Source organism: Myotis lucifugus, unplaced genomic scaffold (genome assembly GCF_000147115.1).
Source record: "Myotis lucifugus unplaced genomic scaffold, Myoluc2.0 scaffold_105, whole genome shotgun sequence".
NCBI lineage: Eukaryota > Metazoa > Chordata > Mammalia > Chiroptera > Vespertilionidae > Myotis > Myotis lucifugus.
In genome coordinates, this window is record NW_005871153.1 from 3765247 (window position 1) to 3792243 (window position 26997).

The following is a 26997-nucleotide window of genomic DNA, read 5'->3' on the forward strand; positions in this document are numbered from 1 at the left end:
TTGTATTTCTAGAGCAGGATAAACTCTAAGTAACATAAATTTATTTAAACAAACAAAAACCAAACCTGTGGGGCCACTGACATCCACAAGGAACGTGGGAGAAGTGGGCCTTGCCGAGGGAGCACATGGTGAGACTGAATGTTTGCCTTGCAGGTCCTCCCCGGCCTGCCTGCCGCTGGGAGCTGGGACCCAGAGGGGCCCACCATGGTGCTCCCGGGACCCCTGGCTGCCACCCTGTTGCCGCCCAGCCTCGCGCTGCTGGTCTTCCACCTCTCCAGCTCCCAGGATGTCACCAGCGATCCCGGCCGTGAGCAGCAGCTGTGCGCCCTGAGGGAACACCCCACCGTGGCCTTTGCAGGTGAGAGACGCTGTACGTGTGCAAGTCTACAGTTCTTTCTGCAATGACATGTTTGAAGGACTCAGTCCCACCTAGGATTCAGATGCGTAAGGACGGCAGCCATGGGCGGGATGGGTCTGACTTTAGTCTCCAGACAATGTGTCCAGGCCCTTCTCTCATATTTACCTGGGAGGCGGGGTCTTCCTTTGCTGGAGAAAGAGGTGTGGACCCTCTGGGTGGGCTGCCCAGGGTTGGTCGGTCTCTCAGCTCTGGCTCTTCTGGAAGCATGAGCTCTGCTTCTTGGCTTTTCCGGGGGGAAGACGAGGATGACTCACTTCTTGGAAGTGCCTCGTGATCTCTGCACAGCCTCCTTCTGCTCTAAGACGGCTGCAGGGATGCCCATCTTTGGGGTCCTCGGAACCCCCTGGGAAAGGGGCCCTGGTGACTGGTAACTCCTTTGGTCTGTCAAGGGAGGGCATGGGAGTGTCTAGCTGAAGTATTTCCCAAGCTGGGATGTGTGAATCGCTGGGCATATTCTGAGGGTCTATCAGTTTTCACTAAGTTTCTAAAATTAGAACATACGTTTGATGATCCTCTAAAAACAAAGCAAAAACATAAATACTGGAGCTTCCTGGATGTTCTCCCCCGACCTGGGAGCCAGGGTGGGGTCCCTGGTGGTGTTACATCACATCAATACTTCAGATCCATTGCCTCGCGGGAGCTCACACTGATGTTGTCTCAGGGGTCCCCAGGTCCTTATGTCTGATAAACACCTATCCTGTCTCCCCTTCACTATAACCCTGGCTTGGAGGCAGGGCAGGCCACCACCCCTTTTGACAGATGCGGGCCGAGGTGCAGAGGGTTGGGGAGACTTGTCAGAGCCTCCTGACTCGGCCCAGGCAGAGTGATGGAGCGCTCCACCCTCCAGTGCCCAGGCAGGAGGAGCAGCCCGGCCTCTGGGATGCTACAGCCCGTCCGGAGGGGCAAGATGGAAACCAGCGCTGCCCTGGCTGGTTTGGCTCAGTGGATAGAGCGTTGGCCTGCGGACTGAAAGGTCCCGGGTTCGATTCCGGTCAAGGGCACATGCCTGGGTTGCTGGCTTGATCCCCAGTGGAGGGCATGCAGGAGGTAGCCGATCAATGATTCTCTCTTATCATTGATGTTTCTATCTCTCTCTCCCTCTTCCTTCCTCTCTAAAATCAATAAAAATATATATATTTTTTAAAAAGATGGAAACCAGCACAGAAAAATAAACCCATGAGTCAGAGGCTGGCATGGGATTGGGGGCTGGGGAGCCCTAGGAATAGGAGTTGGGGGCTGTGCGGGGGAGGCTGGGGCATTTAGAAGTGTGGGGTTCCCAGCAGCGGGCTGCTCCTGTCTCCTGTCTTGGGGAGGTTTTCCAGCTGGTTTCTCTGTGCTGTTTTCTCTGTCTTGCTTGAGCGGGGATCCAGGCTTTGAAGGCTTAAGTGGATTACGGTAAATTAACAATCCCTTTAAGCCTACAAAACTGAGCATGCACACCCTCAGACTTCTTTTTTTTTTTGTCAGATGACACTTTAATTGGCTAGAAATATAAAACCTGTCTTTGGAGACTATCAGGACACCCTCAGACTTCTGATGCCCCTGAGGTGCTGCTGGTGGCTGTCCCTAAGGGGAAGGACCAAGTGGGGGACAGAAGGAGCTGGATTCTGAGGGCTGAAGACTGTCCCCTTCACAGAGGTCCCATGTGGCGGCTCCTAATACAACATTTCTTCTCAGGGCTTCCCAGGGGCACTACTGGCTGACTGTGGGGCAGGGACAATGGGATGAGCGCAGGGGACCCCTGTCCCCCAGCCAGGCTGCTCTATACTGGGGGTGGGGATGGCAGGGGGTGGGAGATGTGTTCCTTGAGTTCCTGGCTTCCTTGACACCATTTTGTATCTTCACATGTAAATCACGTGACTTGCTGCCGCACCCCTTTCAGGATGGGGGGATGAGGCTCAGGGTGGCATGGATGGTGACATAGAGTCATAAGGGTTTCCCTTCTTTCCGGGCGAGAAGAGACGGTCTGTCGTCTGGGACTGGCAGTCCTGCGGAGTGGTGTCCTCTCTGCTTCTCCTCCCCAGCCCTCCTGGCCTCCACCAGCTCACCCCCTTCCCCATCCTGACAGCCCTGGCTTTTCCTGTCCACTCACTAACTTTTTATTGGGCCCTGCTTGATGCCAGGCACAGAATGGGACCCAGTGGGGCCTCGGAGGTGAGCAAGGGTCTCTTCTGGGTACTCACGTGCCTCTCATTGCTTCTTCAGTGTTACTCCCCTGTGGCCCCCAGTGCAGTTGGTCCTGGACCAGGACTAGTCCGTCCTGCTGTCTCCCCACACCCTTCTGCACAGCTGAGTACGCACTGGGGACTAGTGATGGACTGTCTTCTGGGTGACACCATGTTCTAGAGAAGTTGCCGTAATCCATCCCAGCACAACCCCCAGCTTCCAGGGTTCCCTCAGATGTTGCACTTTATTTTCGACCGAGCTGTAGGCTTCCAACCCCGTAGCTCCGAGTTTCCTTCTCCCCCGACACCTGACTGATCTGGGAATAACCCCTCGGTACTCAGAGGAGCTGCCAGGTGCAGAGTCTGGCATCCTCCTGTTGTGGAAGGTTACATTCTCTGCTGTGTGCTTCTTTTAAGGGGGGCCCACCTGTGTTTCTCTTTTTTTTAAATATATATATCTTTTATTTTAAGTATATTTTTATTGATCTCGGAGAGGAAGGGAGAGGGAGAGATAGAAACATCAATGATGAGAGAGAATCATTGATCGGCTGCCTCCTGCACGCCCCCCACTGGGGATTGAGCCCACAACCCTGGGCATGTGCTCTTGACTGGAATCGAACCCGGACCCTTCAGTCCGCAGGCTGACGTTCTATCCACTGAGCCAAACCAGCCAGGGCCACCTGTGTTTCTCTTTGGCCCTCACGGTATTCCTCTCGCCACGGCATGGCCTTTCCAGGCAGCGGGAGAAGCCAGTATGGAGTTAACACTGGCAGTGGTTAATCCACAAAGTGGGTAATTGAATTGACTATACATAATTAAAATCACAGGCGCGTCATGGAGAATGTCATTTTTCTCTTAAAGACGCTGTCCAAAGCCTTCGCTGCACACGGAGCTCGGACGTGCTTGGTGTTTTAAAGACAGCCCTCCCTCTGGTCCTCTTTGCCTGTTTAATCGGAGGAAGCTGGCTGCCTTCCCAAGAAGGCTCCCCCGATCACGGGGCTGCACGTCTCTCCCTTTCCCCTTTGCCCACGTTGGCCCCTTCTGTGTTAGGGGAGAGGGACAGAAACTGGAAAGGGCCTCCACCCGCCCCTCCCCTGACTCCCCCCAGTTGTCATCCTGGCTCCTGCCCTGTTTCCTCTCCCTCTTCCCTCCTCCCCAAGGACCCACCTGAGCAGAGACTGGGCTGAGAAGTCCCAGATGGAGTTCCTCCTGGTTTGCTGCAGACCAGTCATGCCACCTCTTGCCCTGTTTGGCTGCCCACATCTGGAATACCTCTGTTGGAAGGGGAGAGAATTAAAGTGTGACCCAGTTGCTACGTTTGGGGAGCACCCAGTCTGATGGGCAAGCTCTTTCACACCGCCCCTCCCCCCCCCCCCAGAGAAAACACACTTGAGCACATTGAGTGACAATGACATACAATGTGAATGGAACAGAAAGGGTAGAGAGAATGTAGACCAAAATAAGATCAGCTGGAGGGGAAATAATCCAGGAGAGCTTCCTGGAGGAAGAGGACCCTTAGTCTCTCAGGTAGTATAATATCCTGCCAGGATTTCTGAGAGTGGCCCTGAGGTCAGCTAAAAAACCCAGTCTACCTGACTGCAAATCTACTTCTTGCACTGATCCTGCAAAAATGTCATTGCAACTACATGACAATTATTGCTAATCCACTTGCTGGGAGCAGAGGCAGAACCAAGGGGTTAGCTTCATTTTGTTGCAGAATTTCTTTCTTATTTTTTTAAATTATGCATAACACAGTTTTCTAAAAAACATCCAACTCGTAAAACCTCCAGTTCTCCAGCGAGCGATTAAGTGTTTGCCTGTTGTGCAGAAATGAAGGGCTGCTTTTACTCTGTAGTAGAGGGATAATGAGCAATGATTTATTTCCCTTGGATTACACACACATACACACTCCTTCGGGCCTCCTGTGAGCCAGTCGCTAATGCGCCGTGGGGAGAAAGCACAGGGCCTCACATTCTCCCCTCGTCTTCACCCCATCAGCATGAATGTTCCTCTGCTCAAGGCTCTCTCGTTACTGGTCAGTTCCCTCCCATCCATGAGGCAGGGGTGAGGGGCAGCTATTACATGGCCATGCACTGAGGTGGGAGAAGCAGGCCTCCACAGAAGGGAAAGAAGGAGTCAACCGGGTACTGTTGCCCAGGGCTGCCCTCCCCACACCGCTGCCCATCCATCTAGAGGGCTGCACGGTCTCTCCTCTGCCCACCCAATGCCCATGAAAAGTGTTGGCCTTGTCTGGGAAGACCTTTCCTTGGAGACAGGGATGGACACTGGTTGCCCACCCTCTGTGGAGCCTTGTCTGATAACCCGATTCTTCTTGTACAGAAAGAAGGGAGCTGAGGATTATTCATCCATTCATTCAAACACTGCCAAGTGCTGGGAGAAACCTGGCACTCCAAGAAGCAAGACCTTCCCTGTCCCCCAGGACAAACCACTGGGATGGACACCCAGGGATATGGAGATGTTGATAGCAGTAAAGTAGAGGTCTATGGGAGCCCCTTACTCAGGTTGGGGGAGTCAGGGAAGGCTTCTTGGAGGAGGTGGGGTAAGGAGGACAGAAGTGCGAGAGTGTGCAGGCTCTTGCAGACTAGATTGGAGAAGTGCACAGTGTTCTGGTTTAGTGTGGCTGGGTGGGGAGTCTAAGGGGGATGTGAAAGATGAAGCATCATTCTTTCCATGGATCACAAAATAATGGCTGTGCCAGGCATCTGACTTGGGGGGACAGTGGGGCCACGGGTTGGGACTTTTTCTCCAGGAGCTTTTACAGGCTCCAGCTGGAGAGTGACACAACCGGATTTGCATTTTGGAAAGATCACTCTGGTTGCCCTATGGGAAATGGGCTGGAAGGGCAGGAGTGGAAGCCAGGCCAGTGAGGAGGCTGTTGGCACCCGTCCAGGCTAGAGCTGCTGGTGGCTGGATGGGGGGTGGGGTGCAGAGGGCAAGATGGATGGGATTCAGAGAGAGAGTTGGATGTATACCAGCGTGTTTGGCCAGCGTGTTTGATGCAGCTGGCGAGGGTCTGAGGGAGTCAAGGGTGATTATAGGTCTCCCTTTGGGCAGCTGGGGCAGGTGGAGCCCTTTTCTGAGCTAGGGAACAAAGCGGGAACAGTGACAGCACCCCACCCCTGCTCCCCACCCCCTTCCAGCTGGCTGCTCACAGGTCTCTTGGCGCCTCCTGCCTCACTGCACCCTGACTTCACGCTGACCGATTCTTCACCCTTCCCTTCTCCTGTCCAGTGCTGGGCAGCTGGTAACCTGGTCAATGGTAACTGGATGTTTGCCTGGGTCTCTAACTTCACCTACCCTGGAGCCCGAGACTTCTCCCAGCTCGCTCTGGATCCCTCCAGGAACCAGCTCATCGTGGGAGCCAGGTAAAATGGGGCAGGAGGGTTGGGGTCAAGAGTGCAGGTGCTTAGAATTCAAGAGTGCAGGTGCTTAGAATTGGGTGGAGGGAATGTTGTTTGGGGTGAGCCTACTGTGTTCCTCTCAGCCAGGCCCTCTCTGTGCCTGAATGTCTGTCTCCCACAGAAGGAAGCATTTGGGGCTGGGGGTGGAGAAGTGACCTCCAGATCTCAGCAAGCCACATACCTCGGTGGCTGGTAGTTACTGAGAGCAGCCTCCTCCTGTCCCCTGTCCCTGCCATGCGGCCAGACCCAGCCTAGCTGGCACCCTCCCTGGGAGCTCCGAGCAGAGAAGGTGCCCAGGAGCCCCCTGCTGGCCGACCGGCCACCTGCACCTGGGACTCCTGGACACAGGCCTTGGGCTTCTTTTAGGCAGGACCTGGCTTCCCTGTTACCTGACCTCCTTTAGTCCCACTGTCCAGGGCCAGTATCCAAAGGATAACACGCTCTAGGGAGAATTTATGGGGACTTTGTGGGGTGGAGCAGGAGGAGATAATTCTCACAAAATTACAGGCCATGAGTTCTGGTAGGGAAGGGAGCTCGGAGATGGGTAATTCCAGTGGGTCTCAAAGATGGACCAGCCACACCAGCAACATCTGGGAACTTGTTAGAAAGGCAGATCCTTGGGCTCCACCCCGACTTGCTGAACCAGAAGCTCTGGGGGGCCAGCAGCCTGCACTTCAGCAGCCCCTCCAGGGAGTCTGAAGCACACTCAGGCATGAGAATCACTGGTCTAATCCAACTGCCTTTGATGTGAACATGAAAAGGCAGAGAAGCCTGTTGAGGGCAAGGTGACCTTCTCAAGGTAATATAGCCAGATGCCAACAGTGATGAGGACAGAACCCAGGGCTGGAGTTTGTTCTGCCAGCCCGTGTAGTCCCCTCCTCCTGCAGTGGCATGTTTCAGACACTCTCCACCCCAAAGGTTCTGATTCTGCTGTTCTGGGGCTGGGGGAGGGTGATCACCAGGTAGCTGACCATCCTTGACGTCTGGGCTTTCCTGAGTGTTCCCGTCCCCTCACTGTCGTATGACAAGGGGCGGGTGAGGACAGAGCTCTGGATTAGGACCCGAGGAGTTGCATTCTTTACCTTTGTTGTTGTTGTTGTTGTTGTTAATCCTCACTGGAGGATATTTTTTTCCATTGAATTTTTAGAGAGAGTGGAAGGGAGGAGAGACAGAGGGAGAGAAACATCAGTGTGAGAAAGACACATTGATTGGTTCCCTCCTGCACTCACCCCAACCAGCACCGGGGATCAAGCCTGCAACTGAAGTACGTGCCCTTGAACAAAATCAAACCTATAACCCTTCGGTCTGAGGGCCGACACTGACCACTGAGCAAACTGGCTAGGGCTGATCTTCACCTCTGAGCCTCAGTTTCTTTATCTGTAAGATCTGGATTACAGTCTCTGTGCTGCCACCCTCTCAGGGCGATGGCGAAGCTGGGCTGAAAGCATTTCACTTTTTTATTTATTTTCTAACTTTTTTTTTATTCCTCGCCTGAGGACATGCTTAGGGAGAGGAAGGGATAGAGAGAGAGAAACATTGATTATTTGCCTTCCATAGGTGCCCCTACCGGGGATCAAACCCACAGGCCAGGTATGTGCCCTGACCAGGAATTGAACTAGTGACCTTCCAGTGCACAGAATGAAGCTCAACCAAATGAGCCACTCTGGCCGGGTTAATTTTTATTTTTAAAATAACCAGTCACAGTGCATCGGTGCTATGTGTTCTGGTATAACATTCAGAAGGTACAAAATAGTATACAGTGACGAGGAGGGCCACCCCTCCGCACTCCAAGCACGACCCCTCCTTGGGGGCACGCCCTGCGGGGAGTATGTGTGTCCGCCCAGAGGTAATCTGTACATGGGCAAGTCTACAAGAGTATGGATTTCATTTTCCAGCTCAGAGAATAATTGTTCTACTTTTTATTTTGAGATACTCATAGATTTACATGCAGTTGTAAGAACTAACACAGAGAGTTTCAAAGCATAAGCCTTCCACCCAGTTTCTCTTAATGATAACATCTTGCATAACAGCCGAACAGCATTAGTCAGGAAGGTGACCGATAAGAGCCTTCCACCTCATTCAGGTCCCATCTGTTTTCCGTATGTACTTTTAAAACCCTGATGTCTGGCTCTGGACTGTGTGGAAACATTTTAGAAGCTGTCATTCATCCTGTGCCGGCCGTGCGCCAGGCACCATCTTACGTACCATGTATGTAGTGAAGCATCTAAAACACATAGGCAGTCAGGCATGTAAAAACGCATCTAATCTTCACAAGAACCCCGGGTTGGTGTTCTATGGCCCCATTGTATGGACCCGGAAACTGAGGCTCAGAAGGAGAGGTGGCCTGCCTGTGGTCACACTGCTCTTCCCGACCCAATCTGAGGCTTCCTCCACACAGTGGACACATACATCTTCCTAGCCTTGGTTTCCCCCCAACCCTGGCTGTGCCCCAAGGATCGGGGGAAAACCAGCCCTGGACTTGCCCCTTGCATCTCTTGAAACAAATGAAGTGGGTCCTTGGCTTCTTTCTCCTCCCTTTCTTTCGGTCACTTTCCTTCCTCCTCTTCTGCCTGTCACATTTCCCCCTCCTTTCTGAGCCCCTGGGCCTCTGGAATTCCGGCTAGGGGACATATTTTTGCTCCTTTACACCCCGCCTTGTTTCCTGAGGGATTTAGGGCAGGTCAGGCTACAGAGATTTCTCTCTGTTCTCATCTCCCAGAAGAGCAGACCTCGACGACGTTGTGATGAATGATTTTTGATGGGATAAAAATGAAAACATAAAAAAGTGATGCAATGTTTCCCCTCATTCTTTAAAGCTGTGGCTGGATGCCTGTGTTACCTAGCAGACAGCCTGGGCAGAGCCATAAGCCGAAGCCCATCTGTCCCCAGGCCAGGAGGGAGAGGGCGGGGCAGCTCTTCAGGGCAGGCAGCTGGGGAGGGGCAGCAGGAACCTGGAGCCAAGGTCACGGGTGAGGCCCGCCAGGACAGCAGAGCAGCTGAGTGAGGCCCGGGCCAGCAGCCAGAGCTGGGGAAGAGGAGTCCCAGCCTGAGCGGTCTGGAGTCCCAGCCTGAGCGGTCTCCTCCAGGCCCTGGGTTCATTTGGCAGGGCCCCTCCGCATTCTGGCCCACTCCACAACCTTTCCCCTCATTTCTCTTCCCAGCACAGCTGAGGGAGGCCAGAACTTTCCAAAGCAATTACTTCTAAAAACTCCAGGAATGAAAAGAGGAATGACCAAAGATGTAAGAAGGAGAGAAGACTCTTAGGGAAAACCAGTATTTTACATCTGCTTGACATTAATAAAGCATCTTAACATGCATCTTACCATTCATTGCACTGTCTCCACCACCCTGTGAAAGAGGAAAGACAGCCACATCCGTTTTAGATGCAGACGCTGAGGTGCTTAGAAGGCCCCTCACAAGCAGCTGGGCTGGACTCCCCCTGTCTTTGCTGCAGGGTCTACACTGTGAACCTGCACTCTCACGTGGCCCTCGGACCAGTGGTTCTGTCACCCTCGGGTCCATGCATGGGGGCCTTGTGGCTCCAGAGTCCAGGCAAAGCAATTTCAGCAGTGCCTGACACTGTGTGCTCAATAGGCAACATCATCGTTAAGACTCTTTTAAACATATATTTTTTAATATTTTTTAATTGATTTCAGAGAGGAAGGGAGAGGGAGAGATAGAAACGTCAATGATGAGAGAGAATCATTGATCAGTTGCCTCCTGCATGACCCACACTGGGAATTGAGCCCGCAACCTGGGCATGTGTCCTGATGGGGAACTGAACCGTGACCTCCTGGTTCATAGGTCGACGCTCAACCACTGAGCCACACCGGCTGGGCAAGACTCTTTTTTTGAGCAGTTTTAAGTTCACAGCAAAATTAATGGGAAGGTACAGAGAATTTCTATATACCCTCAGCCCTACACGTGCAGCCTCCCCCATTGGAGTGGTAAGTTTGTTACAATTGATGAACCTACATGGGCACATCACTATCTCCCAATGTCCACAGATTATGTTACGGTGCACTGTTGGTAGTATGCATCCTCTGGGTTTGGACAAATTTATAATGATATGTATCCATGATTATGGCATCATACAGAGCCTTTTCACTGCCCTGAACATTCTCTGTGCTCTGCCTGTTCATCCATTCCCTCCCACCACCAACTCCTGGCAGCCACGGATCCCCTTTACTGTCCCATAGCTGTGCCTTTTCCAGAATGTCATATAATTGGAATCAGACAGTATGCAGCCTTTTCAGATGGGCTTCTTTCATTTAGTAATATGCACGTAAGGTCCCACTGTGTCTTGTTATGGCTTTATAACTCATTTCTTTTTAGCGCTCAGTAATATTCCATTTTCTGGGTGGACCACGGGTTACTTATCTATTCACCTACTAAAGGACATCTTGGCTGCTTCCAGGTTGGGCAATTATGAATAAAGCTGCTATAAACATTCCACGTGGAAGTTTTTGTGTGCACATATTTCCTTAAGGTTTCTGAGCAGCAAGCTGATCTGATGAAAACGGTGTTTGAGGAATCTGAATCTGGCAGCCTGGTGCCAGCTAGACCATGGGGAAGAGCATCGTGAAGAGGCAGAGGGGGCGATTGGGCGTGAAGAGACAGGTGGTCCAGGGAGGTGACCGTGGGAAAGTCAGACCCAGAGTCACTGGGCCTGTTTGAGGAGGGGAGTAGGTCCGGGAGGGAGGTGAGGGGAGAAGGCAGGTGGCCTGCCTGGGTCCCTGCAAGAGCTGCAGGAGGCTTTAAGTTGAACAGAAACAGGCTCCAGGGGTGGGAAAGTGGTAGGGGCTCTTCCTGGACCTTCCAGGGTGGCCAGACACATGGAATAGACAAGTCTGGGTTTTTAACTCGTCCTTGGGCCATGTACCCACCCTGTTTCCTCATCTGTAAAATGGCTTTTTTTTCCTCCGTGCTCCTGGGGCTGCTGTGAGGATTCCATGAGCTAAGGGAGGCGAAGCTCTGCTTGGGGGTCCACCTACCAAAGACCCTCTGCACTCGGCACCTGTCCTGGCACCCGGCGTGTGGGGCAGGAGCAGCTGCCTTCCGGGACTGGCCTGCGGGCCCAGCTTGACTGATAATTTCCGTCTCTGTTTTCACAGGAACTACCTCTTCAGGCTCAGCCTTGCCAATGTCTCCCTCCTTCAGGTACATTTGCGTCCCTTCCCTTCCCTGTAATGTCCCTGGGATTTGGGAGCCCAGCTGGGGCAGCGCAAAGAGCAAGATTCACAATTTAACCCCTAGTGTAGAAAACAGGAGCCCCGGGCTTCTTTCGCTGGCCATGGACTCCCCCTGGCTGTCAAGGTGATTGCTGGGAAGATCATTGGAAGCGGGAGTGAGGCCTCGAGAACAGGGAGGCACGCACAGGGCTCCTTCTTGCAAGGAGGGGAGGAAAGGAGCCCCAGAGCTTGGTGACCCTGGCCCTGCTTGCCTGGGCCTGAAGAGCCTCAGGGTGCTGGGCCTGCAGTGCTAAAACCAGGACAGGACTGGGAAAACAGGATGGGTGGGTCATTCTAAGTCCAGTGCCTAATCCACAGGAAGGCCTCTGAGTTTGGGCCTCAAGGGTCAGGATGCTGCTGGTTCCTTTCTTAGCCTGACCTGCGTAACCCCTTCTCACCCAGCAGCTCCACTGAGCTGTGATTTGTTACTTATTTACTGCCAGGGACTCCCCAAGCCTCATTCCCTAAGTGCCCTGGGTGAGAAGGCATTTTAATGGGCCTTCTTGATCCAGAACATTTGTCCCAGGTTGAGAAACAGCTGCCACACCATCTCTGCAGGGACTAAACATTCCGGAGAAAGGATGGCTGTCTCTTCTTCTTCGATGAGGAGAGAGCCCCTGTTCTCCTGTCCAGGAGGCTTGCTTGTCTCCCAGGGATCAAGTATCCATTCAGCGCTTGCTGTGTGTCCGAACTGAGCTGGGGCAGAGGGGCAGTAAGACAAGCAGAGTCTCTGACCCTCCCGTCTCACACTGCAGCCCAAAGAAGTTGATGAGTGATGCGCATAACTAGGGAATGGTACGAGGAGTTAGTCAGGCGCTGGGCTGTTTGGTATACAGTCTCACTGCAGAAGCCAGTTGGGAAAGGGGAGACCTCCTCAGTGAGCTGGTGTGACATTCTGGTCTGGTTTTTTCTTGCTTCACCTGGGTCTACACCCCACGAGCCATTGACACTGGTTTCCAGAGGGGAGGTTGAAGGGAACAGAAGAGATCTATCCTTCAGTCTATACCCTTACCGGCCAACTCACCTATGCATCTATCTAACCCCGTGGTCGGCAAACTGCGGCTCACGAGCCACATGCGGCTCTTTGGCCCCTTGAGTGTGGCTCTTCCTAAGCCTTAGGAGTACCCTAATTAAGTTAATAACAATGTACCTACCTATATAGTTTCTTTAAAAATTTGGCTCTCAAAAGAAATTTCAATCGTTGTGCTGTTGATATTTGGCTCTGTTGACTAATGAGTTTGCCGACCACTGATCTAACCAGCTGCAATACCGTTGTTGAATACCTGCTAAAGCCCAGCTCCAGTCCTAGGCGCAGTCCCAGGCATTTAAGATCCAAAGGTGAATCAGGTTCCATCCCTTGCCTCAAGGCACACATATATAAGGGACCATAAATGATCCCCTTTCCTGTTTGGGACCTGTGTCGCGTGTGCCTGGAGCCTGGGCTGGAGCAAGGCAGAGGACGTCCCAGAGGCAGCATCCTGTGGCCGCCCGGCTCAGTCACAAGCAGCCCACCCAGGGCCTAGTTGTCTCTTGGCAGCCCCAGTCCTCGTGTCCAGGAGGCTTGCTGGTCCCCCAATGATCAAGTATTCATTCAGCACTTTCTGTGCATCCGAACTGAGCTGGGGCAGAAGGGCAGTAAGACAAGCAGCGTCTCACCCTCAGGTCTCACGGACAGCCAGGAGAAGATGATGAGTGATAGATGCCAAGCCCAGCAGGTCAGGGTCTGGGGGAGCCCGTGCAGAGGCGATTCACAGTGGGTGGGAGGAAGTGGACCCAGGGGTGCTGCCCTGAGCTCAGGCAGTGGCTTTTTATTAGGTTCCCATGGCCTGCAAATGAAGGTCTGGGAGCAATAAAGCGGCTGAAGGCGGGAAGAGAGACAGATGTGCAAAATGGATGGCAGTGCTGGGGGAAGACTGCAGGGAGGGGCTTGTGCTGGGTGTAGTGGTGGCCCAGCAGGGTCTGCACAGGCTTTGCAGGAGCTGCCCGTGGTCTGGAGCCTGAAGGATGAGAGTTGCTAGGCAGCTCAGAAGGAGACACGATGTGGAACAGAATGGAGCACTGAGGGTCAGGTATGGCAGGATCATGGGGTGTGAGTGGGATAAGGGTGGGTGATGACGCCCGGGAGAGACAGAGGCCACGTCGCAGAGGGTCTTCGTTGCTGAGTGGAGAGGTCCATGTTTCATTTTGAAGGCACTGGGGGCTCCTCAAAGGGTTTAAAGGAGAGAAGTAGATTTGGTATTTTGACCACTTGGCCCAGTGCAGAGACGAATAAGTGGAGAAGCCAGTTAGGACTCAAGTGCAATAGTCCAGACCAGTGATGGGGAGAGCTTAACTAAGGCGGCAGAGTGGGGATGGAGAGCATTGGGAGGAAGAGGTCTGCAGGTGGCAGAATCACACAGGGTCACAGCACCGGGGGGCACCAGGCACACTGTCTTCTGCATGAAGGTGACCCCTGTTGTTGGGGAAGCTGGCAGTGCTGGAGAGCTTAGGAAGGCTTGGGCCACAGTGGTGCCATCCAGGATTCTGGCTGGCATAGCTGAGTAGCGTAGATCAGGATGGGCATGGAACTTGCCTGACTCTAGGCAGTGGTTCTCCCACAGCTGTCCACTGGAACACCAGAGGAGCTTTAGAAAACAGCGATGCCTGGGTCCCACCCTCAGAGACTCATTTACTTGGTCTGGGGTCCAGCCGGGCACTGGAATTTGTAAAAGCTCAAGGTGCAGCCAAATTTAGGAGCCACTGCTCCAGGATGTCAAGGAGGCTTTTTCTCTAGGTGCTGCCCAACTGGTTTGGCTTCCCCAGGTGTCCTTGAAGCTGGTGCCCATTTTGGGTCTGTACCTTTTCAGATGTTAGACTCTCGGGTTGATGACCAGGCCTGGGGTTTGGTTCACCCAACTCCATGTTGATCTCAGCCATGGGAAGATATCTTGGGCGAGCCCATAACTTGTGCTGAGGGCAGGCTCAGCTTCGGGGGGCTCCCTGAAGGACTCTGCAAACCAGCCCCCAGTACACCAGGAATTAGTTTCACCATCTTTTTAGGTTGTCTCTTTGGAGCCTGATCTCTGGAATTCAGACTAAATTCTTCCCAATGAAACTAAAAAGAAAAAAAGTTACATTGCATGTCCATGTCCCCACCATAGGGGGCACCATCTGGTCACAAGGCAGAAAGAATGGGAGAAGTTGGAGTGAGTGGTTGGAGTGTTCCCTCGAATAGGCTGGCAGCAGACCTCAGCCGCTGGCCACCAGGCCTGATGAGAAATTCCCAACTCCAGCGAGCCAGTTCCCTGCCACAGCCCAGCCCGAGGAGGCTTCAGGTCCCTGCTTGTAAACATTCAGTCCCCAAATCTGCTACCACAGGTGGCTCACAGCAAACAAGTGCTAACAATGAGCTGCACTCCTACCCCAGCCCAGCTTCCTTGACTCTCCAACTGCCTGGGGTCCGCATGGCTGTAAGGTAACTCTCCATTACAGCCCACTGCTCCTCCTGTATGGCCCCAGGGCATGCTTTAACCAAACTTTAAAGCTCAGTGCTTTATCAGTAGTTTAAATAATTAATATCCCTTAAAAAAATCTAAGTGCAAACAGTTCATGCAAACCAGTGTCCATTAAAAGGACGTTTGAGTGCTTACCCCTTATTAAACAGTTTATGTAAACTACTGCTCCTTAAGGCAAATCAAAATACCCCAGTCTCCTCCAGTCTCCAAGCACTGAATGGAGGGGTGTGGGTGGGAGGGACACATACACGCACACACGCAGACACACACGCTTTCGAAGGGAACGGAGAAATCAAATCAGCTCACCTGTGATGTTATTTATCAGTGTAACTTAATAAACTGGCCTGGGAAAGGAAAGATGGCACGTGGTCGGCAGGGTCAGGGGCGGCTGTGTGATGAGCTAACTTGGGTTTGGCCATTAGGAGAGGAGTGATGAGACCAGAGCATGGCGTGGCTGGAGGTCTAGCTGCAATGGCTTTCTGATCTCTGGCTGCCAGGTGTCCTTCAAGTGCAGAAATGAGGACTGAAATGCACAGCCGCATCGGAACGCATCCGGGGCTTGGTCCGGTCCTGGCCTGGGCACGCGGTGAGGCTGATTCTGAGCTCTCACCTAGTTACCTCCACATTCTCCAAGCTAGTCTGGCAGCTCTAGAGTTGTTTGAAATCTAAACTCTGCTGAGTACTCAGAAGATGTCTTAATGTTCAGCCACTGCTCTGGTGTCCAGGGGAGTTGCTGAGTTTGCAAGATTACCCAGTTCCTGGCTGCCTCACCTGCTCTCTCCCGTGGCTGAAAACCATGCAGTTATTCTGTTACTGGAGATCACCATCCTGGAATTTCCGGGACAGTCCCAATTTAAAGCCCTATGTGTGGCAGATTGATCCTACATGTCTATCTGGACTCCTTCATAAAACTCCACGAGAGGACAGTGACAGATTTTAAAGCTACAGATACACAATGACAGGACAAAAGAGACGTCAGTGGACAAGAGATTAACTGCATTCTGGGGAGATGGAGAGTGGATGGAGCAATCGCAACTGATTTATCAGAAGAGTTTACAGAGGGGATATGGCAGATTCCCAGAAGGCTCAGAAATTGGGTGTCAGATATTGTGGACTGTGAGGATGAGGTGCAAACCTAAAGGAGGGGAATGGTTGAAATTCTTTAAATTGAGAGGTTGGAACCCAGATCTCCTGTCCCTTCCCACACAGCCATCCCTGCCTCCATTTTACCCCTCCCCCAACAAAGAAAGACTAAGACCTTTTCTCTAAAGACCCAACTGGTGAGGCTCCAAATTTGGAGACTCCAGGAAAGGGGAGGACACTGACAGGGTTTGAGGCTCGAAAAAAGTTCCTCCTCTTCCTCTCTTTGTGCAATTTATTCATTGAATAAACCTGCTCATGTGCCCTACAGAGTTTCCCACAGACTGGATTTTGCCGATTGCAATCCAAGCATAACTTAACATGTTCCCCTGTCCTCTGTATCATCTGTAAATTGATTGTTAGAGCTAAAGACTTTATTCCATTTAGATTCCCACAAGATAACTTTATAGGTGTTATTGAATATTTTTAGATATTAGTATCTAATTTTCTCTAGAGGATGAGCTTTTTTAATATATATTGGCAATTACTGATGATTGTTTCCTGGATCCATTAATTCCTTTGGCGTTATAATGTATTAGCTGGACTACTCCTGCAAAGAGATACTTCTCTTCATCTACTATTTGGTTACCCAACAATAGTCATATAGGAAAGGCAGAATAAATGTTTGATACTCTATCTTTATTTACCAGTTGATAGTATCTGTCAATGGTAATCAATTAATTGTATTCTTTTGTTATTATTTTTACAGACTCCTGGCTTTAAACATTATCTATCCATTGCATGACTATCCCATCTTTTGTCACTAAGGGGCTGCTTCAAGTTGGCTCCTTAGTCCTTTGACATGATGATGCCAATCACCTATGATTGCATCCTTGCTATTGATAAAGGAAATGTTTCAGGCTCACCTTGAACATTCCCTAAACCCAGACCTAGAACAAGCCATTGCTCTAAGAAGTCTTTGTTCCTTTCAGTGGGAAATGGTTAGAGATTTATTTTCTAATATAAACAAATAGTCAAAAATCCCCAGACATTTGAGGAAAGCCTCAGTGAAAGAGAAAGATTGAAACAAACAAGCAAACAGAGTCAAGGAAGCTGTAAGAAACAGGGTCAATGCAATAACTAAAAGAAAACATTAAAAAATTAATTAGAAAAAATAATTAGACTCTTCTGAGATATAAAAATATATCTTATTACATAAAGCAATAAGTTAAAAATATGGAAATTAAAAATATGATTGTGGAAATAAAATTTGAATTTAGAAGATAACATTGAAGAAAAATCTCCCAGAAATTAGAACAACAATAAAACAAGAAATGAAAAACAGGAGAGAAATAACAGAAAACTAGATAATAAATATACAAAGACCAACAGTGGATTGGATTAATAAGAGTTACAGAGAAAGAGTACAGAGAAAAAAGTGAGGAAGAAATTAAGGACAAAATAACATAAGAAAATTTGCCAAAACAGAGGATGAGCCATTACACTGAAAGAGTTGACTGAGTTCCCAAAAGAGACCTGCACTAAGGCACAATCGTGTGAAATTCAGGATTCGGTTATCAAAGAGAAGACCCTGAAAGCTCCCAGAGCCTAAAGAAAATGCTCACTACCAAAGATGGAGAGTGAGACTCACACCAGACTTTGGAATAGCAATCCTGGATTCTAGAAGACAATGGAGGAATAAATGCCTTGGAAATTCTGAGTGAAAAAATATTTTCAGCCTAAAAATCTGTATCAAAACTGTCAATGAAGTATGAAGATAAGTTGAATCAGACATGCAAGAGTTTTTAAAAATCGATCTACCGTGTTCCTTTCCTTAGGAAGATACTGGAGATGTGCTCCACCAAAATAAGCACGTAAATCAAGAAAGAGGGAAACATGGGATTCAGCGAGCAGGAGAGGAGAGAAGGTAAGTCCCAGGTGAACAGGCGCACAGGAGGCTTCCGTCCACACTCGGGCAGGAGGAAGAGGATGAGGACTCAGAGATGATCTGAACCATTTGTGTGTGCAGTTAGCCAACAACATCGAGAGGGATTTGTAACACCTGTTGAGCACCCGGGGAAAATGAGTAATTTGCAAAACAAGCAAATCAAGAAAATGATCCAAGATAATTATTCCATTCAGGAAAAACAAAAAGTTGGTCAAGAAAGGAAACCTCATCAGAATAGGCAAATTTCCTTGATTCTCAGATGCACGTTTTCACATTTTTAAAGAGTCTGAAATCAGGCCACGTCTTTCCGTCAAAGGCATCCTACAGTTGCTGTGGCCAGACTGCAGTCCTGATGGAGTTGTCATTGCCTGTGCTTGAACCTGGTCATCATTCCCGCGTTCCGATTCTACAACACCAACCAGTTGACATTTTAGTCCACAAACCATTTTCAGATGATATGAGGAGGGAATAGGAGTCCTGGTTTGTCAGAAGACCTTCTGTGAGCACCTTCTGGTAAGATCAAGAAAGTGCCAGCATCCAATCTTGCAGGATGGGGTCAATAGCTTGGAAGAAAGATCTGGAGAACAAAGTGGAACGTTCTTTAAGAATTGCTGTATCACTGATACCCTGGGTAGTTCAAAGAATGAAATGCCAAGACAAGCAAACAACAGCAACAAAAAATGAGCGCTGACAATGGAATAGAAAAGTGATTCAGACAAGATGAACTATGAATTCAGAGAAGATTTAAGGATACTCAGTTCTGCTTACATTTTTCTTTTTTGTATGCACAATACCGGTATATGATTTAAAGTGTCTAAATAAGAGCACTGTCAATAAATTTACACTAAAACTTTAAGTAATAAAGGTTTGGCAGCATATATTCTTTCTTAGTGGTTCAAATTACAATCAGTGATGCAACCTGGGGTATTAAGTTGGTAGTAGTGAACAATTTTTACATATTTACAATACTAATTAAATACTAATGTTGATTTTTAATTAAATTACTATCACATTCAAAGATTAAAGAATTAGTGTTACAGAATTATAATGAGAAGATGGGGAGGGTGAAATGAGTGTGTGCTTTGAGGTAGGAGAGATGGGGATGAGTAAGCGGGGGAAATCTTCACCTGCATAGCAGAAGTCAGAAGACGAAGTCTGAGGTTGACACATATTTTTTAGAAACTGAATTAAACACACGCAGAGGAGTAGTTGAAAGTAGTTGACCTTGAGAAATGGGGTTGGGGTGTGAGAGGAGTAGGCTACTTGAGCTTATTTAAATAATTTTTTCATACTACTTAACTTTTTTAACTCTGTGCATCATTACTTTGATAAAAATAATTTTTAAATAAAATAAATGACTCAAGCCCATTCTATGCTGTTATCATTATAAATATACATATTCTTTGCAGGCCATCTGCTCTCGCTTTTGGTTTGAGAAATCTATTCGCTGCGAGAGGCTGTAGGATGCAGCAGAGAGAGCTGAGCACTGGTCTCGTCTGAGTTGGCATGTTGGGTTTGTTGCCTACTAGCTTTGTGACCTTGGGCATATAGCTCCACTTCTCTGAGCTTCATTTTCCTCACCTGTAAAATGAGCAAAAGGCTGCGTGTTTCACTGGCTGTGCTGAGGATCAAAGAGAGAAGGTGTGGCAAGTCCCTGGCACAGTGCTTGTCCTGGGGTTCAGCCCAGGGTGACTTTAACTCCTTTTGATTGAACACACCTGCCCCCACCCAGTGAGATTCCCACTCCCTTGGGAACAAGCCCGACCCCTTCAAAGTGCCCCTGAGCTGAGGGATCCCAAGGCCCCAGCGAGGCCCTTTGCCCACACAGTCCCCCACAGCCACCCGCGTTCCGGAGCTTTAGGCCTGGACATGTGCAATGTTTGTGAGTCACTGCGCGTTTCTACCCACAAAGCCCTGAGGTTTCTTGTCTATGCCCCTCTTTCCTTCTCACACCGGGCTTAGCCTGGGAGCTTCTGGGACCCTGAGGATGACAGTGGCTCCCTGGTTTCTGTCCAAATGAACCCCACAGCAATGTGGCTAGATGCCAGGGGTCAGTTGTCCTTCCCCTGAGCCCATGGCCTGGCCTGGATGAGCCCAGCCTGCTCCTGGGTCTGATCTCCAAACTTGTCACCACTCCTGAATCCAGGAAGTCAGCCCTCCCTCGGCCCCACAAAGCAACCACCTCGGGCCTGTGGGAGGCTGCAATCTGGAAAGCAGAGAGCATCCCTGCCCCCCTTCCAGGTACCCTTCTTGCCCTCCTACCCCCGGGGCCCCTAGACCCCGGCAGGCAGTGACTACACAGCTAGAAGGAGCTTTGTTAGAAATAAGAAGAGGGATTCTTTTATTGTCCCTGATTGGATGGGAGAGCTGCTTGCTCAGGGCTCCCGCTCCCCCGACAGGTAGGCAGTTCATATTTATACATGTGACCCAGAAATCTCTAAAGAGCCACACACCAGGGCTGTTGACATTGCCTGGACCTGAAGGGTATCACTTCTTCCAGATGCTCTTCGGAGGCCGGGAGGGACTGGCTGAGAGTAGAGACGGAATAGATGAAGCGGGGAGGGGAACGGCCCTCTTCCAGGGCCATGGGCACTTGGGAACATGACAGTGTCCTCTGGGTCCCTGAGTGAAAGCTGTGTCCCAGGCACCTTGCCTCATGATAGAGCATGCTGGATGCTAAAGGAGGGCGAGAAGGGACGCAGACAGCTCAGAGCTGGGGCAGGGAGAGCAGTGGGGAGAGTGGAAGTCCTGGGTTCTGGAGATGGTGGGATAAAGACACACACACAGAGCCCTTGAATCCGGAATGTGGGTCCCAATCCCAGCTCTACTCTGTAGCAGCAGCAAGTCACCAGAACCTGAGTTTCTTCATCTAAAAAACAACAAAAAAGCACTTTGCCAGGTTGTAGTGGGGAAGTTAAACAGATCTCTGGTCTCTGAGGTTTGTAGAATCTAGCCTTCCTTGCCTCCCACTCACTTGAGGGACATGTGGTACATGAGGGAGGCACGTTTCCCATTGCCCACTCAGGCCTGGGGTGGTCCTGAAGGTGGACCACTTCCAGCTCCTGCTGCCCCGGGGAGGAAGGCTCCGGGAGGTCCTAGGATGGAGCTGCAGGGGATGCAGCTGAGGAAGCTGGTACTCCTGCCTCCCTGGACCCTAGCAGGTGCGAAGGGTGTTCGGCTGAGGGGATATTCACTCCTTAAAAGTCTCTGGGTAAGGAGGTCTGCAGCCCTCTGGGTCCATGTGGATGTAGTGAGAGGAGCCCTTACCCTGCAGGCTGTCCCTGAGCCTTTCCCAGCTTCCTGTCCACCCAGACTCTGACAGCTGCCTGCCCTGGCGGTGAGTGGCACAGCTGTGTGATGTGTGTCTTCCCCCCACAGGCCACAGAGTGGGCCTCCAACGAGGACACACGCCGCTCCTGCCAAAGCAAAGGGAAGACGGAGGTATGGTGGCCTTGCTGGTCCGGGGTCCTGGCTGGGGCCAGTAGGAGGCTGGTGGTTTCGGGATGGATGGGCATGCTGAAGGCACAAGGCCACCTTGCACAGGCCCAGACTGGATGCACTGGGGGCTCCTGGGTGGGTGAGGTCAGCGCTGAGCATTTGAGTGGGTGGTGATGCAGAAGACAGCCGGGAAGGGAGGTAGGGGGGCAGAAGACACCCACACTGTGACCTGAACTTCAGATCAGGGTGAGCTGGGACACAGGGCAGTGCTTTTATGTATCTGTGGTGCAGTGCTGAGAGGGGAAGACACCCAGAGCCTGGAGAGCTGTCCTTTTGTCACCTCCCCTTCTTGCTTCAGGAGGAGTGTCAGAACTACGTGCGCGTCCTGATTGTCACTGGCCGGAAGGTGTTCCTGTGTGGGACCAACGCCTTCTCCCCCGTGTGCTCCAGCAGGCAGGTGGGGACCGCTCGGGGGGGAGGGGTGGAGACAGTCAGAAAGGGACACTGGCAGGTTCTCCCGCCCAGGCACATAGCCTTGGAGTGGGGGTGCTAACTTTAGCAAACAACAAACCCCAAAACAAGAAAGGATGCCCAGTTAGATTTAATTTCTGATGAACAACAAATTATGTTTTAGCCTAAGTATGTCCCATGAAAGATTTGGGCCATACTGCCCAGATGGCGTGGCTCAGTGGTTGAGTGTCAACCTATGAACCAGGAGGTCACGATTCAATTCCTGGTCAGGGCACATGCCCAAATTGTGGACTTGATCCCCAGTGTGGGGCGTGCAGGAGGCAACCGGTCAATGATTCACTCTCATCATTGATGTTTCTACCTCCCTCTCCCTCTCCCTTCCTCTTTGAAATTAAAAAAAAAAAGATTTGGGACATACTTATACTAAAAAATTATTTGTTGCTCATCGAAATTCACATTTAGCTAGGCCTGCCGTATTTTCTCGGAGTACCTGACTGCACAGGGGCCAGAGGCAGGCGAAGCTCCTGACACAACCTTCCCCTCCGTGAGGGCTGCTTGCGCAGAGGGACTGTGGGGTGGTCATTGAGGGGGAGGTTGGGAGGGAGAGGCTCACAGAGACTAGGGGCCCAGGAGGAAATAAACTCTGAGGCGGGAAAACAGGCAGCCCTTGGATCTCAGGGGAAAGTGCCCCATCTCCCCGCCATCCCAGGTGGGGAACCTCAGCCGGACGATGGAGAAGATCAATGGCGTGGCCCGCTGCCCCTACGACCCTCGCCACAACTCCACAGCTGTCATCTCCTCCCAGGGGGAGCTCTACGCAGCCACAGTCATCGACTTCTCAGGTCGGGACCCTGCCATCTACCGGAGCCTGGGCAGCGGGCCGCCCCTTCGCACTGCCCAGTATAACTCCAAGTGGCTCAATGGTAAGGAGACACAGTCCCAATGGTGGGGTTCCCCCAGTTCTGACCCATCAGGCCACCTTGACCCCCATCAGTCCTCCTCCCTGCCCAACCTCTGAAAGGTCTCACACTGGCTTCATCAAGGGGCCCAGAGTAGGGTGCATGTTTGCCCAAGGAGATGGACTCTAGCTGGAATCGCAGATGCCCTGAGCACCCAGGGCAGATTGGGGGCAGGCTGTGAGGGGAAAGGAAGAGTTGGGAATTGATTTGGATGCTGGATTATGGGGAAAAGTGACTAGGGGTAGGGGTGGGCATGAGTTTCCTGTCCCTTGGAGTTGAATACTTGCTTCTCCGCTAACTAGCTGTGTGGCCTCGAGCAAGTCTTGACCTTTCTGTGCCACAGTGTTCTTTCTCATCTATGACCTGGGGCTGATCGTGGTGCTAACCTCCTAGGTGGTTAAGAGGGTTAAAAGGCTGATGCATATAAAGTACTCATAATAGTGCCTGGTACGCAGTGAGTGCCCAGCAATGCATGTCAGCTATTATTACAACTGCCCTTTGCATTGGAGGTGGGAGCAGGGTTAGTTAGAGCCTCCAGGTCACCAGGCTGGCAGAGGGTGTCATGCCCACCTGGGAAAACGGAAGTAGGCGACTACTCCCAACGCTGCCCCCTTCCTCCCTGCTGGCCTGGCCCACCCTTGTTCCTCTTCTGCCCCCAGAGCCTAACTTTGTGGCAGCCTATGATATTGGGCTGTTTGCGTACTTCTTCCTGCGAGAGAACGCGGTGGAGCATGACTGCGGGCGCACCGTGTACTCGCGGGTGGCCCGCGTGTGTAAGAACGACGTGGGGGGCCGCTTCCTGCTGGAGGACACATGGACCACGTTCATGAAGGCCCGGCTCAACTGCTCCCGCCCGGGCGAGGTCCCCTTCTACTACAACGAGCTGCAGAGTGCCTTCCACCTGCCCGAGCAGGACCTCATCTACGGGGTCTTCACCACCAACGTGTGAGTCCCTGCCTCCGCCACCCCTTCCCTGGGATGCCCGGACAGGCGCTGGTCTGGCCTCGCAGCCTGGTGGGCTCGGGGAAGTCCCTCTCTGAGTCTTGTTTCTCTTTCTGTGCAATGGGGACTGTTGTGCCTTCTGCACCGGGTCATCTGAGGATTTAGTGACTTGCTGCCCCTGCCGTGGTCAGCATGTATTCTGGGTTGCCATGAAGGCCAGATATGAAGAAATAAAAGGAGCTGGGTTGTGGCTTCATGAAGAAGTTGTGGAGATAAGAGAGAAACAGCTGCCTTGAAGGAGGGGATGGCAGCTCCGAAAGGGTCCAGCAACAGCCTATCGGGGAGATTCAGAGGGGGTCTTACAGTCCCTTCCAGCCTCAGGACTCCATGGCCCTGCTAACCCTACCCAGCAAAGCAAGAGCAGACCGTAAGGAGCTTACCTTCTAGAGAGGGTGGTTATCAGTAATTGTGATATTAATATCTCACCATTTTAATCGTGGTAAATGCTACAAAGGGAGAGGGCAGTGAGTGCACAGGGAAACCTCTAAACATATAGAAGGGTGGTGATCAGGGAAGACTTCCTGTAGGAAGTGACGCCCACAGGATAAATAAGAATTAACTAGGGGAGAGGAGCAGCCTAGTCCAAGGGAACCACACATGCAAAGCTTTTGGGTAGGAAGAAATGTTTGAGGAATGGAGCCAGACCAGAGTGTCAAGAGCCTGGAGGGAGAGGAGGAGAAAGACAGGAGGAGGCAGAAGGGCTGGGAGAGGGAGGATTATGTCCTGCAGGCCTTGTAGACTGTTTTACTGGTTTTGATAGTTATCCTAAGAGCAATAAATTATTGAAGGACTTGAAGCAGGCCAGAGACTAGCTGGGATGTGCATTTTGAAGCACACACTCTGGCTGCTGAGTGGAGAATGGATTACAGGAGACGAGGCAGCGGCAGGCACAGTGCAGCATCCAGGGGAGATGATGGCAGCGGAGACCAGGCAGAAATGGACACATTTGAGAGAGGGACTAAATGCAGAGAACGGAACTGGAATCACTTGGTGTAGTGATATCATCTCTGAACTGTTCACATCAGACTCATAGAAACCTGAGACTCTGTGACTGAAAGGGGTCTTAGAGGTCATTTGGCTCAGGGTGTTGTGGGCTGCAGTATATCAGTGATTTGGTAACCTGCTTTTAAAATAAATACATAAATAAATAAATAAATAAAACAGAATAGACTGGAATAAAAATATCAGAGTACAATGTATTTAAAAAGGGTAAGTATTATCTTATAAAACTTCATTGCATATGTGTGTGTGCATATATGTGTGTGTTATACTAAGTTGTAATATAAAATACTAGAGGCCCGATGCACGAAATTCTTGCAAGGTGCTCGGCCCTCACAGCCCCGGCTGCCTCAGCCCTGCCCCTCTGTCCCGCCCCATGCCCCCCACCCACTGGTCGTTCTGGAAGGTCGTTCCAAAAGTTCGGTCTGCTGTTCAGTCTAATTAGCATATTAGCTCTTTATTATATAGGATATTTCCTACAGTGGCCATGGATAAAATGAAAACGCTGAGTTTATTTGACCCTCCCACGGGAGAAGGGAAGGGGATGAGGAGGTAGCACGGAGGAACCCACCAGGGCTCTCATCAGTGGCCTTGTTTCCCAGAGGGTTCCCAGAGCATGAGGACCACGTTCCCTCCTCTGTGACCCCCCACCACGCAAGAGGCACCAGGCTCATCGTAGGTGTTCAGTCAGCCTTGGAGCGGTTCCAGGCGGTGCCTTGACTGCTGGCTGCGGGGTTGAAGGAGGGTGCTGAGGCCTATGTGGGGGCAGCATTTCACCACCTCTTTGCCTTTCAGAAATAGCATCGCTGCTTCAGCTGTCTGCGCCTTCAACCTCAGTGCCATCTCCCAGGCTTTCAATGGCCCGTTTCGCTACCAGGAGAACCCCAGGGCTGCCTGGCTCCCCATCGCCAACCCCATCCCCAATTTCCAGGTACAGCTTCTCCTCTCTGCCCCTCTCTGTACACACGGCCTCCCACCAGACTACCAGTCACAAGCCGACTCCCAAGCCTGTCCCTGCTCATCTGCGCCCATCTGAGGGGTCTACAGTGGTCCCCTACGAGGGTGGGAACCTCTAAGACTGTTGGACAAGAAAGGTAGAGCGGTTGGGTCACAGAGCAAGGGATCACGCTCTGAGCCATCTCTAAATGCGACCCCTCCTCCAGGAAGGTAGGGAGGTCGGACCAGGAGAGCACACATGTTCTGTCTGGCAGAATTTGGGGATTTTGGCTGAAGCTTGCTTGCCGTCTGCCTGGGTACTAATGCCTGGAGGGTCAATGTCAGGAGTGGTGAGGGTGTGTCATCACCTGATTGATTTCCTCAATTGTTTTTGCCCAGCAACGGATCTAAACTTTCCCTGTTTCTATATGTTGTTTTTCTGTTCCTATGTTGAACTTTTTCTGTTTCTATGCGTTCATACATCTTGTTTACTGCAGGCCCTCCCTTGGTTTCCCATGCCTCCCGCTTTGAGTCCAGAAACATTTTATTATTTCTGCTTGTTTGATTCCTGTGGTTGGCTCAAACTGCCATGCCTGCCCCTGCCTATGTTTTACCTGCCTTTGTTTCCCACTGGACCCCTGCCCTATCTGCCTGCGTTTCAAGTTAACCCTCTCAAGGGCACTGGGTGCCCTGGGTGGTATGGGAAAGAGCCATGGGGCAAAGGAAACTATGGATGGTGGACTTTAATGTCCATCAACTTCCTGTCCAGGCCAGAAGCGAGCAGGGGGAGACTTCAGGCTTTGTGGTCCAACAAGCTTGACCCAGACCTACCCCTCTCTCTGTGTGTGACCTTGCGCAAGTCGCTCAACCTCCTTGTGTCACTTTTTCTTTATCTGGCATGCAGGGACAATTCCACTGACCTCATAGATATGTGTGAGGGTTGATAAGCACCTGATGTGGTGCTTGGAATGTAGTAGGTGCTCAATAAATGGTGGTAGTCTGCCGGTTTTGGTTTGGAAGGCATACGAACTTGAGCAGGTAGGGACAAGAGAGAGGAAGGCAGAGCTGACACAACATGAGGGAGGGGCGCCTACAGCCACAGCATAAGATCAGAAGACACTTGTTATCCACACTCAAATAATCCGTTTTTTAGACAATACAGTCTCCCCCTCCTCTTCCCAGCCCTGGCAGGTCCTTCCTGCCCCACCTTCCCAGCCTCAGTTTCCCTTAGTTCCCAAAGAGGCATCTCTTCCTGGAAGGGGGTGCAGGGGACTGGGTGGGGACGTTGGGGGAGGGCTGAAGAACCAGAGTGTGCCAGTGACCGCCTGGGTTACACTAAGGAAGGAGGGAGTCAGGGATTGCGCAGCCCAGTGGCTGCGCCCCGGTAGCCCCGCCTCGCCGCGCAGTGCGGCACCCTGTCTGAGATGGGCCCCA

At 51.3% G+C, this 26997-nt stretch overlaps 1 protein-coding gene across 1 annotated transcript in view; it reads left to right on the forward strand.

Moving 5' to 3' along the window:
* The window catches only part of SEMA5B (semaphorin 5B), a 114408-nt gene that overhangs the window by 75930 nt on the left and 11481 nt on the right, over positions 1-26997 (forward strand). The window contains exons 2-10 of the mRNA XM_023757303.1: positions 154-367; positions 5879-5969; positions 11120-11165; positions 21137-21199; positions 21555-21653; positions 22377-22590; positions 23286-23571; positions 25423-25558; positions 25791-25794. Of these exons, the coding sequence (XP_023613071.1) occupies positions 205-367; positions 5879-5969; positions 11120-11165; positions 21137-21199; positions 21555-21653; positions 22377-22590; positions 23286-23571; positions 25423-25558; positions 25791-25794 (1102 nt within the window). The 5' untranslated portion in view covers positions 154-204. The remainder of the gene's footprint in view (positions 1-153; positions 368-5878; positions 5970-11119; positions 11166-21136; positions 21200-21554; positions 21654-22376; positions 22591-23285; positions 23572-25422; positions 25559-25790; positions 25795-26997) is intronic.